Source organism: Charadrius vociferus, unplaced genomic scaffold, assembly GCF_000708025.1.
Source record: "Charadrius vociferus isolate BGI_N301 unplaced genomic scaffold, ASM70802v2 scaffold104, whole genome shotgun sequence".
NCBI classification, from domain to species: Eukaryota; Metazoa; Chordata; class Aves; order Charadriiformes; family Charadriidae; genus Charadrius; species Charadrius vociferus.
The window spans coordinates 6,295,294-6,313,350 of NW_009648255.1; the positions used below are offsets into that span (position 1 = coordinate 6,295,294).

General features: G+C 48.1%; 1 protein-coding gene across 1 annotated transcript in view; it reads right to left on the reverse strand.

The window, feature by feature from the left end:
- Positions 1-18,057, reverse strand: part of TNIK (TRAF2 and NCK interacting kinase) — a 146,860-nt gene that overhangs the window by 56,306 nt on the left and 72,497 nt on the right. The window contains exons 5-9 of the mRNA XM_009884508.1: positions 10,042-10,152; positions 7,593-7,683; positions 5,876-6,006; positions 1,430-1,484; positions 667-745 (exon numbers count right to left, since the gene is read on the reverse strand). Coding sequence (XP_009882810.1) covers positions 667-745; positions 1,430-1,484; positions 5,876-6,006; positions 7,593-7,683; positions 10,042-10,152 — 467 coding nt within the window. The remainder of the gene's footprint in view (positions 1-666; positions 746-1,429; positions 1,485-5,875; positions 6,007-7,592; positions 7,684-10,041; positions 10,153-18,057) is intronic.

Consider the following 18,057-nt stretch of genomic DNA (forward strand, 5'->3'; position numbering starts at 1 on the left):
TTCCGGACCGAACCACTGCTGACCCTGGAGCCGGCAAACAGCACAAACAAAAGATGAATGTTTTTAAGGACTCTAGCTCCATCCGTACAGAACATACAGTAACAAAACAACATCTGCTGGGCTTCAGGAATATTTTTCCTACGGGTTTTTATTGGCATGCCCTGCTTTTTTTTTTTTCTTTTTTTTTTTTTTTCAAAACAGTGATGTACTTTTTCCTGCAAAATTTTAAAATAAAGCCTAAAGTACAAATCTCCGCATTCCTGAGCCTTCAAGATAAACTACCCTTTTTTTTGGCCTGGATACATGTTTCCACTTGAAAACGGAACCTGACTGGAAAGAAACGGGAGCCAAGCGAAGTGTCATCTGGCTTCAGGCTGCGCGGACCGCCTTGGAAAAGCCGACTGCGCACTGTGAAACGGCAGCATTAGAGAGCGTTCCCCCTCTCTGCCTGTCTGGGAAGCTCTCCATCCCATGGTGCACAACCAAATTGCCTCTCCGTAGGAGATCAAGACCCAAACCTGCACTCACCAGAGCAATGCTAGAGACCATCGCTGGCCCCCAAAGCTACATAAATACAAACACCAAATCCCCAGCGCGCCTGGGCTGCAGAAACAAGATGCTCCAGAGACGTTTCTACAGCCGTTGAAGACTGAGGAAGAGACTCACCACTTCTTGGATTTCAACCTCGGGGCCGGGTTGCGGGGGATGAGGAAGAGGGCTCTCATGGGATGCATGTCACAGAGAGCTGCAAGGTGCAAGAAGAGGCATTAAACACGGCCCGGCATCTCCCGGACCCCACGGGTTTCCTAAGGAGAGGCTCCACGTGCAAACGGCGAGAAGCCAGGTTTCCTCTGAAGCTACAAGACCCGCGTGGCAGGAGGATTTGCAGCGACAACCCCCATGCTGACCCTGGCCCGGCGGCAGCCCGGAGCTGGGATGAGAGCTGATGTCCCCAGCCACGTGGCGTGCGTGTCCCCAGCGCCCTGCCCAGCGCTGATAGCGACGGGCACAGAGCACAGTACAGCTGCACCACGCGCCGCGATGCTCTGCTTTATTTACTTGCATTTGTAAATCTGCCAGTAAACACTGACCGGTGCTGAGGAGCAGTGTTTTACCAGCTTCCAGTCTTCCACCCCTGCCTTCATCTTATTTTACCTGAGGAAACTGAGTCGCAGAGCGCTCAAGTGACACATCGGGAGTCACGCAGGGTCATGTGCCTGTGCCCACTGCCCATCCTGTCCCCTGGGCCATGCTGCCCTGGCAGTTTTCTCCCCACAGACCCTGCGAGCTCCATCTCAGCGAGCCCAGGTTCCTTAGGAAAAACTTTCCACCGTGTTTCTCGCACAGAACTGAGCGCCGGCTGGTGCTCAGCAGACCCCAGCACGTTACAACCCAGGGTTAACTAAAGCAGAGCAAGGAATCTACTTACGGGGAGCGCCTTCCGCCATCTCGATGGCCGTTATCCCCAAAGACCACAAGTCACTCTGTAAAGGAAAACAGAGGGACATATGTGACACGGGGGAGCATCGTCACAGCGGCAGGGACCAGGCGAGGGGGGAAGCATCACTCTCCCCAGCCCGGGGGGCTCAGCCCTTTGAGCCGGATCTCTGTGTCCTCTGCAAGCCCCCAGACTCACACCTTAGGAGCTTGTCTCACCCTCCTGCCATGTGTTGGGGTTTCAGCTCCCAACCCCACAGTTTATCCCAAGATTTATTTCAAAACCTTCAAGGCATTTTCGGCGTGGGACACAGCCACCTCGCTGGTGGAGCAGTGGTGAGGACACTGCCTGGGGAGATGCTGATGACCCAAAGGTCCCTTGGTGGGGGTATGTTAATGAGCCCTGTGCCCTAACGAACAAACCCCCAGCTCCCAGGTGGGCTGGTGGCAAACTAATCCCTGGCTTCACACTGGGGTAAGCAGCAAAACTGGCTGCCAGCTCCCTGCTTAAAGCTGGGTGATACATCCACGGATTTGACACAGCTCCGCAGAAAACGGGTTGTCTGGAATAGACTAAAAACATGAAGTATCTTGAGATACTTCAGGAGGCTCTTGTATCATGGACTGCTCATTAAATGGAAGACTGAAAAGCAGCATTTTGCCCATGGAAGGAGAAATGGGCACTTTTATTTACCCTGTCCCCAAGCCCTGCTCTGCCCACATACTTGGTTGAGTCTCCTGAATGATCAGAGAGCAGAGAATGTACCTATTTGGGAAACTCCTTTGGTTTCATACTTGTATCACTTTTCCTCCAATTTTCTCCCTTGCAAACGGGGATATTTGTATCCCCAGCTCCCTGCCAGAGCGCCGTGGTGAGCTCTCCTCCCCACCCATCCCACCATCACTGATGAGCTGCGGCTGCACCTCTAGATCTGGTAACGAGCCCCAAAGGATGGCTTGGCAATCCCGGACAGCAGTGGAAGCAGAGACAGTACGTGCCTGGCGAGAGCAAACACGCACCTTCCCTAACGGCACTGCTGCAACTTGGGTTTTTTGGCAGAAGGTGGCTAATTCATTATTCTGGACACCGCGTATAGGGCTGCTAATGATTCACAACCCGGCACCCGATATATCAGGAACAGGACCCAGACTAATTTTGGAGCCTTCATCTCACGCGCAGCCTCTAACGCATCTCCGGGAGGGTGGAGAGACCTGCCTGGGATGGGAGGGCGAGGGCAGAAGGTAGAGGTGCACAGGGGACCAGAACAAGCCTGATGCTATGTAGCTGCAGCTGATGCTTGCCAGAGACCAGCTGAACTCTGGTCAGCAGACCAAAACCAGTAAACGTTGTAAATAGGTACATCTCAGGGTGGAAGAGACAGACTTTGCCTTCCACCCTTCCTCCTGCACCTCCAGCTGTCACCTCTTGCTCTCTGCCACCTCCCTGCAGTCCCTCTTCGTTTCTCCTCTCTGTTTCAAGAGCTGCCCTTTCCAAACCACTTCAAGCCTCTAAACCTGCAATTTAGTGAGTAAATCCCAGAAAGGTTGTTATTCCCAGCACAGAGCCCCAAAAACTCGGTCAGAGCTAGAGACAGCCTCTAGGGACCACAAGCACCTTCTCACATACACCATCCAGGAAAGACAACATAGATTTTCACTTTTAAGGCACTTTTCCCCGTTTTTTAACTCATGATCTCCCTTAGCAAAAGCCTTCCTTGCTATATGTCTTTGTGCCTGCTCAAAAATTCTCTCTCAAATCTCATTTCCAGTCCTTTCGCAGGACAGTCTCATCCATTCTTTGTTTCTGGTCAGCTGGGATTTCTGCCGCATACTTAATTATCGCAGTCTTTCCACATGATTCAGCACGCATGACCCCTTCCCTTTGGGTTGCTGCTGAACTCCTTCCAAATTCCTAGTGTGTCTTTCCATATCGAGGTGCCCAGTACTACACACAAGATGCCAAGTGATCTTAAAGCTGGAGCAATACAGAAAAGGATTATCACCTCTCTAAGTCTCCCAGAGAAAGCAGAAAACTCAGTGGGAAGCACACATTTTATAATGATCTGGAATTCAAGGGGTTTTGTGTTGTTGGTTTTTTTTTTTTTTATTTTTGAGTCTGAAAAGCTTTTCAGTGCACGCAGCAAAAAGACGCCATGCTAATATATTTGCATTGTCTTGACTTGGGAAGGGAAGCAACCTTCCTCCCCCCGCTTTTGATTTTAAGCTTATTGACAAGATATCTCTAAAGAAAAAAGGAAGACCGGCTGGGGGAAAAACCAATAAATAACCTCAACAAGGTGGGGTTTCTATTTGTTCTTTTTAAAAGTGGTTTATTTTTGTGAGGAGGTATTTACTGCCTCCTTCCATAGCTTACACAGGCATCTCTTTCTGGCTAAGAAAACAGTGAGATCAGAGGCTTTTTGTCCAACAGATTAAGCTTGCAAGGATTCCTTTTTTCACCCTATAAATCTCGTCTTTTGTATTCACTCTTTTAAGCCACGTCGGCTAAACCTGAGAGCATCTGATTTGCATCCCTTTCAAAAAATAAATAATTGCCATTTACATTTTCACCACCACTACTTCAAAGCCAGAGCATCAGGTGCAGGGATGTGATCCGGGATACGGACTAACGTCCAGCGGCTCCAACATCACCGCGAGTTCCGAAAACACCCTGCAGTGAGCGTGTTGGCAGCAAGCGGCCTTCTGTTTCATACCCCCAGCCAAGGGAAAACAGTCAATGCCAACTTCAGAGATGCGAGCGCCCGTCTCACTACGAGCGTTTGATCCTTGGGGACAATAGAAGGATTTTAGTCCCGGCACTTGTGCATCAGTCAACGGCATATTAAGTGCCCCAGTTATTCTGGAAAGAGGAAAAATCTCAGGGCTTCCTGAGGGTAGGAAGTAGCCTATGAAGATGTCAGTCCCTTTTAAAAAAATAATAATAACAATAATAAAAAGCTGTCATTAATTAGAGCGTTGCACCGTTGGAGCCAGGCGGCTGCCGTCGGAGAAGCGTTGAGTGCACCAGCGCAGGCTGCAGCCCCGCTATGAAGCGCTGCCATCAGCAGCGTTGAGGAAACGCCCGTTGTAATTGGTTAATTCAAAGAGAATTAAGTAATTGCAGATTAAACTATTTCTACATGTCCTTATCATTAACAATTTATGTAACCCGGAGTCTGAACTCAGACTGCAGAGCTGCTCGCTGGAAAGCCATCAGTTCAAAAGCTGACTGATGCACTTAGATAGCCACAATACCAACACATCACCTGGTTACTTTAAAATCCTTCATCGCTTAAAAATGTCTCTGAGTGACTGGTAATCGCACCCCAAATCCCACCATGATGGTGGGCTCTTGCCCTATCATATTGTAGCATCCTACTGTTAGAAAGCAGCTACCTAGCGCCAAACCAAAGGGCCTCAAAGCCCTTTTTCAACATTAGCTTGTAAAGCGACCTCTCAGCATGCACGTGAACAGACGTACAGCGAGCTTTATATATGCCTTAGCTTCTCCCCTCAAAGCTCACGTGTTAGCGTCTTGCTCTCCTCCCTGAACATGCTCAGTGGGTTTGGAGTTAGAAATTCAAGTTCTGGCTGCTTCAAAACACCAAGGGACAAAAAACCAAGGGACGTTTCTACAGACGTGTGTCCAGAGACTTGCAGTAAGGCAGAAATGGGATAAAACAGGTTAAGCTCCCCTTGCTTTAAACATCAGACCTCGCTGTATTTGAATGGGCAGGTGGAACTCATAACCCTCCTGCAGACCTGTTGCGTGGCACGGGGCTCTGGGCCACGTTATAACTCAGCAGCGATGTTGTGCTGCCACCAATCCAAAAATAAACTTCAAACAGGCAACAGAGACATGTGAAAAGTAGGTCAGCCCCCCAAACGTCCGATTGTGTGGCAGCCTTCAGATCTCCCTGCGAATACCAGCCTGCAGGCCAGAAGATGTGATTTTGCCCTTTCTAAACCTGACCTGACTTCTCTCCAGAGTAAAGAGAGCAAATACAGCGTGTTTGACTGTAGTATTTAAACACGCAGCGCTGAAAAGCAGGCTAGCAGGTAAGAAGTCTCAGTCTGACACCTTTCTCCACATGGGGAAAGACTTCTTCACAGTAAATTTGGATATGTGAACAGCACGACGAAAATTCACGTTGGACCTGAATTAGCATCCCAAAATCCAACAGCCAGAGAGCGGGAGAAGACCACGCCGCCTGCCAGCATTATTTTGCAAAGCTGCAAGGGCATACTAAATTCCCGAGTCCTCAAGTTCATGGTACCGCGGCATAAAACCTGAGACCAAGCACCTTCTTACGATGTTTATGGTCACAAGTCTCATTGCAAGCACCAATAAGTACTGCTTTAATTCCTTGCCTGACTTATTCGTGAACATACATCTATAATGAGGTATAAAAGAGTAGGAAGATGCTCATGTAGGTACCTTGAAGTCGTAAGTGGCATCGGGATTTTCATCGCAGGCAATGACCTCGGGGGCCATCCAGTAAGGCGTTCCAATGAAGGTGTTTCTCCTGCCCACCGTTCTGTCCAGCTGAGCGCTGACACCAAAATCCACTGTGGATCAGAGAGAGAACAGGACATCATGGTAAGGTGGGAGACAAGCCTGAGCAGTGCTCTTCTGTTGACTGTAAAACATTAAGTTCATTCAGACCAACTCCTCTGCACGGTCAGGAGAGAAAGACGAGGCCACATTCCCATTTGATTTCTGCTGGGATCAACAGAGGTCAATCAAGGACAAATCTGATCATCTGATGTCCAGGTTTTGTACGAAACCCTGTGCCTTTTCCTCCTTGCCAGGAGGCAATGAAAAGAAATCACAGCTCCTCATACTAATGAGAAACAGGGTTAGCAACATGAATAAGCGGCAGCCTTTGTTCTATGCTTTCTCATCTGAATTAAAGCCTGCCAAATACTGATAGAAGCCTCATTTTTCTACGTAAATTCTTGCTGGAAATGGCAGAAATGCAACAGACTTAAGGAACTAAGGGTCAAGGACAAAGGCCCATAGGGAAATGTCAAGCGGAGAGCTGCAAAATGAAGCAAAGCTGATGAAATCAAATCAATGAGAGAATACTCTATGGTCCACTAAGTTCACTTTGCACAACACAATGGTTGGAGATTTGCCCTGGAGAATTTGCCCTTGGAGGGGAATCTTCACCAGCATAAAGCCAAATGAGCTGATGGTGCCATCTGTTAAGATGGGGTTTTATTCTGTTGTAAAGAGAGAGGAGAGAGACAGGAAAACAAGGCTTGCACCTCACTTTACCAGTGTTAGGGATCTTTCATCACTAGTATAAATTAAAACGTGCAAAGACAGCCTTAGAAACATAGGTGCTGGACAACTGAGTGCATGTTATCTCTGCTGATCTGGTGTCCTCCAGATGGTCTTCATATGAACCCCTGGTCTTCTCCAGGGTGACCAACATGTGACCAACATCGCTTATGATTGGAAGAGTAGTTCTTGCAAATCAAGCCCTCTCCAAAAGGTTGGCTTGGAAAAAAAATCTGGATTATGTGACACTAAATTGGCTGGACTACGATCATAGAATCATAGAATGGTTAGAGTTGGAAGGGACCTTAAAGATCATATAGTTCCCACCCCCCTGCCATAGGCAGGGACACCTTCCACCAGACCAGGTTATTCAAAACCCCCTCCAGCCCATCCTCATAGAAGAGGTGCTCCAGCCCTCTGATCATCTTCGTGGCCTCCTCTGAACCTGCTCCAACAGGTCCATGTCCTTCTTACGCTGGAGACTCCTGGAGGACACCACTATGAAGGTATGAGGGAACAGCTTTCAATAACGGCTGTTGATGCAGAGGCCAGTTTTCAATCCAGGGCATGAAAAAATGGTCTTGATTGCTTAACCTGTATCTTATGGCAGAGCTGCCCAAACTACCCGTCTGAACAGAAACACAACTGCAAGTACATCTTTGCATGCAGAACTTGGCCATCAACCACCAGCAGTTTATTGCACAGCACTTGGTCAACATCCAAGGTCATGTTATTGAGGATGGCACACAAAAAAACACAGAGTAGCTCCTAGTATCCATCCCCTTTCCCCAAGTCATGCACGAGTCAGCTTTGCTGCTTCTCTCCATCAGCCCTCTTGCAGTTTCCAAGAGCCCTAACCCACTCTTACCTAGTTTAACTTCTGCATTTTCTGTCAGCAATACATTCTGTCCCTTGATGTCTCGATGAATTACTTTGTGCTGGTGTAGATGACTCAAGCCCTAGAGAATTCAGAGAAAGGTTAGAGGAATCCAAGTTCAAAGCATGTTATTTTCTGACATTCCTCCTCAACCAATCACACTCCAGAAATGAAAGGTTCACAGTTGGAGTTAAGCACTTGAGAACGCTTTTGTTTATCATGTGTTCAAAATACTGTCCTATGTCACACGCTGGGAGGACATGCCCGGCAAGCGAGACGCCCACCGACGGGCTATACGTGCTGCAGTGGTGCTCTCCATAGCAGGAGATGGGAACCATCAATCCTACAGGGATTAAAACCAACCTTTCAGTTTCTGCAGGAACACATATATACCCAAATTCCTCCGTAGCTCGAGACATGTATTTCCCCCACATGCTCCCTTGCCTTAGGGAGCCATTTCTGTGGCAGAAATAATAGAATGGTTTTGTCTGCTTTCTGTATTCCCATCATCCAGAAACTGAAAAAACCCCAATTCTGTTATTATACCAGTCCAATAAACGGGATTTCAACACATTGAAAAGCTTGTATTAAAAAAGCTACCATGCAAATGCACATATTGTAACTTGTACATATCCCTAATGGAGATATAGCTCAAATTAAAAGCCTGTCTCAAAGGCTAAAGGTAAACTAGCTTTTCTGTTGTGCTTTTTTATTAGCTCATTAATTTCTTTTTGCAACCTACATTTTTATTTCATTCACTTATTATTTCAGTTTCAAAGTAACATCCACCGATATTGCCAGCTTAGTGAAAATATGGATTACTTCAAAAACTAATTTTGCATTAGGTTTACATTTCACATTAAACATTCATATTTGAGGAAGAAAATAATTTCTGCTATCACCGCTGGTAGTTATTAGTCATTTTACGCTCGTTACCTTGGGACAACACCGTGGAATAGACTATACCTCTATGGGAGCCCTTTTTTAGTCATGTTATACCCGGTTAGAGGCACCTTTGTGCACTGGAGGCAACGCAAAGATTTCACTGAATTTCAATAAATCCTTTAAGAACGTGGGATTGAGCCTCGTGTTAGAATTACAGCTGGCCATCAATATCTGAACCAAGACCGAGTCACCTTCTGCAGCACAAAGGTGGGAGCTTTTCATCACCTGAAACCCTACGGAGGTCACCAACCAACCGCCCCAACACGCGGCCAAAACGCAAGCGATGACACTCAATGGTGGCCCTGGGACATGACTCAGTGGCTGGGTTCTGACTCACTGCCAGGGTCTATTTTAAGAAGTAGGCTCACAGAGCTCATACATTTAAAATACGCCCGTGTAACTGTGCCTTCCTGGCACTGAAAGCAGTGTCCCTACAACAACTGATCGTGTTGGTGCGGATGGTGGCATCCAGGGTCAACAGACAAGTGCTGTGTCACCCGTGGACACAAGCAGCAGCCTCAGCAGCAGTGTCAGACACCTCCTTTCGGAGCAGTCACTTTGCCTCATTTTCCTTCATAGAATCATTTAGGTTGGAAAAGACCTTTAAGATCACTGAGTCCAACTGTAAACCTAACACTGCCAAGTCCACCACTAAACTGTGTCTCTAAGTGCCACATCTACACATCTTTTAAATACCTCCAGGGATGGTGACTCAACCACTTCCCCTGGGCAGCCTGTTCCAATGTTTGATAACCCTTTCAGTGAAGAAATTTCTCCTAACAATCACTCCAAACCTTCCCTGGCACAACTTGAGGCTGTTTCTTCTTGTCCTACCACTTGAATGGCTCTTCTGTAGGTTTCTTTCACACACCTGGTATTTCCGTCTTCTCCTGAACAAAACTTATGTTCACAGAGCAATGGATTTTAATGTTGGAGCAACCATTACGATCACATCTGACCTCGGGTGTGCAAAATGCACGCAAGCCTTTGCTGAAGCTGCCATCTCCCAGTACATGAAACTCCGGTGCGCCCCATTTTAAGACATTCCAGTCAAACATTTATCTTGTGGGTATAAAAGCTGCAGCATCCTCATTAAAGCCAGAGACACGTGGATTTAATAAAACATGGGGTGCTTTTTAATCATGAAGATCCTTTCCACCGACTTTATTAGTCCTCACCTTTCTGTTAATTCAAAATGTAGTTCTAATGTAAATAAATCTTTGCCCTATTAATACTAAAGGAAATTATATTTTTGTTGAAGGAAAAAGAGGGTTAAAAGTCAAGGAACTAATAGAGCGAAAGGGCATTAAATAGGGCTTATTTATTATGCATCATACGAGCACATGAATCATTCATGCCTACCGGCACCGAGGAGGCTCCAGCCGATGGCGGCGCGGCAGCCACAAAGCCTGCAGAGCCAAAGGCTTTCCGTATCCCCCAAGCACCCAGCACGGTACTCCAACACCCGACATTCAGCTCCCCCCTGGACACGTACCCGTAAAATCTCTCTGCAGATGTAGGCGATCCACTCCTCCTTCAAGGTGTTCCCCTTCGTGTTCTTGATGAGGTCGGTGACGGAGCCCGCGCCGCAGAACTCCATCACCAGCTGCCAAATGGAACAAAAGCGCAATTACTGCAATGACACCGACATGCCTAACCCCAGGGTAGGACCCTGACACCAGGAACACCACTGTGGGGCCACCGCAGTGCTACACAGAGCCACCAGGACATAATCTTGAACCTATCAGCTTTTGATCCATGGGGGTTTTTGTTATAAAAATGAAACAATAAAAGGCCAGAAGGCTTGAAAGGGTTGTTCCTCTCCAGAAGGCTGGGAACAAGAAACAGCAATCAGACCAGTGCTGAAAATCAGCAGAGGAAATTGGAAACCTTGAAATCTCAGACCTCACTGCTACATACCCTACTATATACTTATGATCAATCTTCAGCAGCAACAGCAATACTAGCGCAACTCTACCTCTTGCATGTAAGTTCTTCAACTCTGAAAATGCGAGGGCAACAAGACAGATGCCTGAAAGCTTCCTATCACCTTAAAAAACAGATATACTTTTCAATTTTTTTTTAACCACAAGGTCTTTGCTTTTGACCACCTTTTTGAGCAGAAAACCTTTCTCAAGGGCAAGATCGCCAGGCAGCTGCAGGCTCTCCAGGAGAGAGCTGGTGTCCTACTCCTCAGGTTGGTTCAAATCAGTCCAGGCACCACCGCTTGTACCACTTCCAAAGTTTCACAATACCAAATATAAAAGTACAAGGATCTAACCTGGGCTTGAACTTAATCTTGTCGTTGAGCAACTGTGAAATAAACCTTATAAAAATAGCACAGGATGTGCATCTGCCTCCCAGGGACATCACGGATCCCCAGTGTGTGCAGGAGCCACCAGCATGCTCCAGAAGGCGAGCACAACCTGCATATGCAACAAGCCTCCTCCAAGACCTGTAGAAGTGTTTCTCTCGGATGTGAAACCATGTTTTCCAATTAGATCAGCTCGCTACTAAAAGATATTCCCTTACAAGTCGTGCCTTGCCAGATTCTTCAACGTGCACGTTCAAAGTTTCTTATCACATGAAGCTCACATGGCATTTAGTGTTCTCCAAGCAAGTGACATCACTTTACTAAAAGCATGGGCCAAGAGGAGAAGACAGAAACAGAGGAAGGGTTATTTCTAACCAAATTGTTCAAACGTTGTGATTTAAAAGATGATCATAAATAAATGAACATAAAATCCAGAGTACTGCTATAAACTTTCAGGTTAAATAAAATACTTGAGCAGACTATACCTTAGCTGGCTTTGGCCGTGCTCCTGTCTTTAGCTTTGGTATTAAGTTTCTCTTCTCTTCCTAAACCGATGGCTGAAAAATTCTTCGTATATCCCTGTTGCGTCAGGAAACTGGCTTCAAGAGAGAGATGTGTGACCGGCCAAAGTCTGCCCTGAGCACAGGCAAGGAATGCTGCTGCAGCGCTCGCAGCTCTTCCACCCCAGCAGGAGACCTGCAATCCAGCTGGGTCACTGGGCCACAGCCTAAGTCATGGGTCACTCATTGCTCACCGAATGGGGAATAATGGAACAACTGGTTTCAAAGTTGTTTTCCCTCTTTTTCTTCCTTTTGGCCTGTTGACACGTGGGGAATATCAGCATCTGCATGTGTTTCTGATTAAATGAACGGTTGGGATACCATGGCAGTAAGCATGGAAAGGAAAATCCTGGATAGCTGAGCCAGGCAGAAACACTTTCCAACCCAAAAGGCTGCCCTCTCCATCCCCCTTCCATGGAAATTCATCCACAGGCTCTCACCAGGGTTTGGAGCAGGAGGAAGAGGAAGGGCGTGCTATGCTATGTGTGGCAATCACAGTGATTGAAAGGTGATTGAAAGAAGATGGAAGAAATACCATTAAAAGTACACAGTGCATCCATTCATTTGCCAGATTATCTTTATGGAGCTGGCAGTTCACTCGGTCCTCTACCCTGTCCTTGATTTCCACAGAGAAAAGATTAATTTTGTGCCAGGCAGTGAATAATACGGCCACCTGCTGACATATCCCAAATCTCTAATTGTGAAATGTCCTGGAGATTAAAGAAAAAAAAAAAAAAACAAACCAAAACCGAGGAGGGGAAAGAGAAAAAGAGCTGCACAGTCCTGTAACATCCATAGGAAAATATCCAGCTCATCTCTGGCAGTACCAGCGGGCTCCAGGTCCAGCTGGGCAGGGGACATGGGGGCTCAGCACGGCGCACGTGCTGCTAACAGTAAAGCACTTCCCGAAAGCTCTGCCACGGGTTCTCCAAGAAAACGAGCACCAGAAAGATGACGAGGCTGCCCGAGTATCTCTGTCTGCAATGGAGAGCTGATGGACGCCCGATGTGAAAAACCACCGTTTCCAGAAGGTTTGGATGGAATGGGAGAAGAGTTGGCTGCTGCAGCGCTCAGCAGCACTGTGATTCCCTCACGTTTTTATGGTTTCCTTTGCTCCTCAGATGGAAGGAGGCTACAGAAGACCCAACTACAGCTCCCTCCAAAGAGAGGAGAAAGAGGTGATGGCTAAGGAGTCACACCAACAGGCCAGGTGAGATCTCACTCACATAACTGCGTGTCCTGCTGGGCAATGGAGCCCAAGAACGAGAAACGCACGCTGGAGCAGGTACAGGGAGATGAACAGGTCTTCTCAGCCAGCCAGGGAATGGATGGCCACAGGATATGAAAGCATACTGTCACCAGTATGGGCAGGTATGCACCAGAGCTGGAGAAGAACAAGGTAGACACTAGCATAATATCAATATATCAACATCCTATGGGTATATTTAGGCCAGAAATCAACAAACAGCCTTCCAGGGGGAAAAAAAAAGGAAAAAAAGTTCCAGCTGATTTTAGAACAGAGCTTAGTATACTCAGGAAAGGCTTCAAATAGCGCTTACACTGAGATACTTTCATACCAGTCCCACGCCTCTAGGTGAGTGCTTTGCCCTGCACACACTTGCATCATTACCAATCTTGTTAAAGGATGAAGTCATGATGGGGTAAGACAATAAACTTGAAATGCAGATTGAATTTTTATTAACCATAATTAAAATTATCATCAAGATGGGCTAAAGGTAAGATCATCTTCTGAAATTTAATTTGCAAGGCCATTTATTGAGGAAGTATTTTTAAATATAGTTCATTTAGCATTTACTTAGCTCTTCATATCCGAGTGACAGCAAACTTCATAAGCAAGGCAAATTCAGAAGCAGCAGCTGTAAATCTCCGTGTCCTGCTGTCTCCTGAATTTTTTGTTTAAAGAGCCTTTGCAGATTTCAAATCAACCACCACTTTCTCCAGTTTGGAAAAGGCCAGTAAGACCTCTGTTCCCATGGCCGATATACACTACCTTGGAAGGGCTCAAACTTGAGCATCCCCAGCACAGAAAACCCAGTCCAGCTGATGGTGAACTGCCTTAGCTTGTCCAGACCAACCCCCCAAGATAATTCAAATCCTTTATTCTGCAAGCCAAATCCTTCTGCATTCCTATTCCTCACCCCAGGAACAATTTGACTTCGCTTTTTTAAGTTACAGAAAACAAGCACGCAACACCCCCAGGCTAAATGCTGCTGGAAATCCTTCTTCCTGCTGTGTGTGTGAACAGAACCCGGGTGCAATGCAGTCCCTATGTCCATCCCACCCCACAGATGGGCTCCCTTGCGAAAGGGTCCCTCGTCACACACATTGTGGCACCTGGACTGAGCGATGGTACATTAAAAAAAAAATGCAGAGACCTTCACTCAGTTCATCAGCAGAAAAGCTGATGCCCATTTCAGAAACAGAAGCAGACACTGAATTGGTATTAAGCGGCAACTAAAACACTCTGTAGCAAGAAAAGCTCAGGTTTTAATTGCTGGTGTCGGTGCTCCAGCAGGAGAAGGCAGCGATGCTGCAGCAGCATGGCTGGGTGGGAGCAGCGGGGCCAGCGCTGCTCTTCTCTCCCCTCCCCGATGGCAGCAGCAAACTGCTCTCGCCCACGTTCATAAATAAATCATAGAATCACAGAATGGTTCAGGTTGGAAGGGACCTTAAAGGTCATCTCCTTCCAAGCCCCCTGCCCTGGGCAGGGCCACCTCCCACCAGCCCAGGTTGCTCCAAGCCCCGTCCAACCTGGCCTTGAACACCTCCAGGGATGGGGCAGCCACAGCTTCTCGGGGCAACCTGCCCCAGGGGCTCACCACCCTCACAGTGAAAAAATTCTTCCTAATAGCTAATCTAAATCTCCCCTTCTTCCAGTTTGAAGCCATTCAATGGCTCATCCTATCTCTAAGCTTTGGGGACGGCAGCGAGAGGAGCTGGACTCGCAGCCTTGCGGCGCTTGCAGCACTGACATGGCTTTGAAGAGCAGCAGGAACGAAACAGCCTTGGCATTCTCAGCCAGAAAGCAGCAGAGCCTCTCTGCCAACCCCGGGGTCTCGGCGGGGGCCAGAGGTTCAGCCCTGCTCCCCCCAGTGCTCCAGGGCTTGGAAGGACTAGAGAGAATCGCAGCTCACCCGAAACCCGCCCCTCTCTCCGACGTTTAATGATTTAATTCCTGTGACGCGAGGTATCAGCGACTGCCCCGAAAATATTCTTTACCACCTATAAGCAGATTAAGAGCAATCCGGCTCTGAGCTGCACAGGTGCAACCCAGTGCTGTGGTGGCTTGGGCTCCATTTTTGATGGGGACTTGCTGCCCCCCTTCCCATTTTCCCTCTCCAGATCCCCGGTGTGACCCTGTTCGGACCACCCCGCAGCGATGCAATGGGCCCCGAGGGCTCGGCACGGTGAGAAAGCGCATCGCAACCACGCAGCGACAGCCCTGAGCACCGCAGGGCTGCAGCGATGCCATCCCCCGGCTCAGCCTCCAGCCCGGAATCACCCTAATTCCTTCTTCCCCAAAACTGCCCCAGATTACCCGCTGCAGAGGATGCCCGAGTGGTCACCCCACCGGCTCAGTCCCCTGCTTGCCGCTGGCGGGTATTTGGCAACCTGCCCGTTGGCAATTTTTCTCCCTTTTCGTGACAGATGCAGCTCCGGGCGCAAGCAGGGTTGCCATGGCAGCCATCCATCGGCAGCCAGCCCCCGGGGCCCACATAGGGCAGGCTCTGCCCTGGGTGTCCTCTGCACCCCCCTCCCTCCGCCTGCCGCCCATGCATGGCAGGGCTTCTCCCTTCACGGCATCACTGCACCGCGGATGGCAAGGGCAGATGACAAAGCGTGGTGGCATCCTTGCCGCCCTGCCGATGTATACGGTGTGTTAACGTATGGGAACGAAGCAGAGACCCTGCAGCTTCCAGCAGGCACCGGGGCTGGTGATGGGCTGGGGAGCGGGTCCTTCGGGATGGGGTCACCTTCCACATCAAGTTCACGCTTCCTAAAGAATGCCCTATCTTTCACTACCCAAAAAAACCCCTAAAAATCTCAAAATGTGCCGTCCCACCCCGGGTTATATACAGCTTGGTAACTTATACCTTAGATCTGAGATACACAAGGGGAATTTAATGAGCTTAGCTCAGTGAAGCAGCAGTTAATGGATAAACTGGGTCCTCACCATCCCCTGGGTCCCTTCCCCAGTTTCTGCTCACCGCCCTCTCTTTCCCACTTGCACCACAGTCTCCCTCAGATGAGATCCCCTTGTCTCGGTTAGAGACGGGCACAATCCTTCCCAAAGGTCCACAGCACCCCCAGAAAGCAACACTTAATCCAACACAGGAACAAGCCTACCACCTCTGTTTAATTTATTTTTTTTTTTAAATGTTCCATAAAGGTTGTCCCTGTGACTTTTACTTCCTTTCTGTACTAATTTGTAATGCGCATCGCCATTGCCGTCTGCTAAAATATGCTCCGTGCCTCCCCTCTAATTCCAGGAAAACTTGCCTGTTTAGTAAGCCCGTCTATCAGGGCGAGTAGCTGCTATCGAATGGAGCAGCGGCACCGAAAAGACCTGCTCATCACCGCGGCAGAAGCGATGACAATACTTCATGTCAGAAGCCTGCCGCGTTTCCGAGAGATCTTAATCTCCACTGAAAGAGCTCCCTGGTTTTTATTTCCGTATCAGCCTCCTGAATGTCGATAAAAAGAATTACTTGGGCATTATCAGAAACCGTTTTATTTCAACAAAGGGCCAATGAAAAATAAACAAGCCTTTATCTGCGCGGCAAGACTGATAGAGCTCGTGCGAGTCCTAATTCAATCAGATCCTGAAACAACAGCTATTTAACACAGCGACACCAGCACACCTCTCCGCTGCGGCCAGGGAGCTTTCCCATGAATACCTCCACCAGCCTCAGCACCGGGCTTAAAAAAAAAAAAAAAAACAAAAAAAACCAACTTAAAAAGACTTAAAAAACCCTCACACTCCAGCACTCTTCGGTGCAAGGAGAGCAGCTTTTGCATCTTTTTTTTTTTCCACTAGCCCATAAGAAAGGTTCCAAAATTGAGAGGAGAGGTTGCTGGTCTGGAAGGAAATTCAGATTATTTAGGCACTTCAGGGGCCAAGGGGGAAGCCGCGCTCTGGGTGATGAACACCTCCTCCCCATGCGCGGCTGGGTGACCTGCCATGGAAAAGCCCAGGTCCTTCTCCTGACTTTGGGCACCTGAAGGTGATACAGCCCGTAGAGCATCCTCTGCTGTTTCATCATGACGGGGACTGATGAAAGAGCCTCTCTTAATCCAAGGAGTTACCTACTGAGCTTTTCTTTTTGGAAGTTTGGGCTGCTATGGCTGGGCAAATCGTTAAAAAAAACATTACATTATCAACACTTGTACATACCAGGAGGTCTTTGCACTGGAGCTGCGGGAAAGGAAAAAAAAAACAAACCCTCTTTCCTGGTCAGACCCAAGGAGCACAAGGGCACTGAGCAGAGCCCGGCTCCGAGGAGGGCTTCTCCGGCTATTGAGGGCTTTGGCACACAGTTGGTGTGGGGTTTTCGCCCCCCAGAAACACCAGCAGCACAAGGGGAAATGTTGTGGGTTGGTTTTCTATTTTACATTTTGGGTTGGTTTTTTTTTTAAACAGATTATAAACCAGCTAAAGCCAAATGGAATGTCACGGGATGAAAAGGCATTTCTCAGCTTGACAGCTTTCTCCTCGCTGAATCCCAGCCCAGCTGCAAAGAACATGTTTTTTAAGAGTTCCCACCAAAAATAATCCCAACACCCGAGTAAGAAAACCCCCTGAAACCCAAGCTCCAAAGTTTTCCCAATAATTCAGTGTACCAGAAAGTCTCAGGTAACAAAGTGCTGCAGAAGCCCATTAGCTCCATTTTTTGTCCCAGAAGGAACGTCCTCCGAGCCCCCCCAGTTCCCACTGCCCCTGATGCTCTGGCATGTGGATGAAGAAGCAAACAGCTGAGGTCACTAAGCCTTTTGCTAAAATAAAGCCCAGATTATACTGAAACTAAAGGAAAGAGCGTTCTGCTGCTCTCCAGCATCTCCGTGGCCTCTCAGATGAACTATGGATATTTGTTACCACGAAAAAAATAAGCTCTAGTGATCTTACAATCATAGAATCGTCTAAGTTGGAAGGGACCTTTGAGATCATCGAATCCAACCATCAACCTAACACTGCCAATCCACCCCTAAACCGTGTCCCTCAGCACCACATCTGCCCGTCTTTTAAATACCTCCAGGGATGGCGACTCCACCGCTTCCCTGGGCAGCCTGTTCCAATGCTCGATAACCTCGTTATCTTGTCCAGGCGCAGAAAAACTTTGGAAACCACAGGCAGGGGAGGCAGAATTGACTGGATTTACAAGACCGTGAGGAAATAAATGCTTTTTTAGACCACAGGACAGCACCCAGGCTGTTATATTTGAGATAACTCAAAGGCAGCCTTCCCTTCAACGCTGCCCCAGGGTCTCACACTGCCGGTCAGACACCCCCGGGCGCTGCGGGCTGTTGCTCCACAGGCTTCGATCAGCACAGCCGAGCTCAGAACACAGCACAGGAACTTGAATTAAATTTTCATCCCCTTCAGGGCAGCACCCTGACC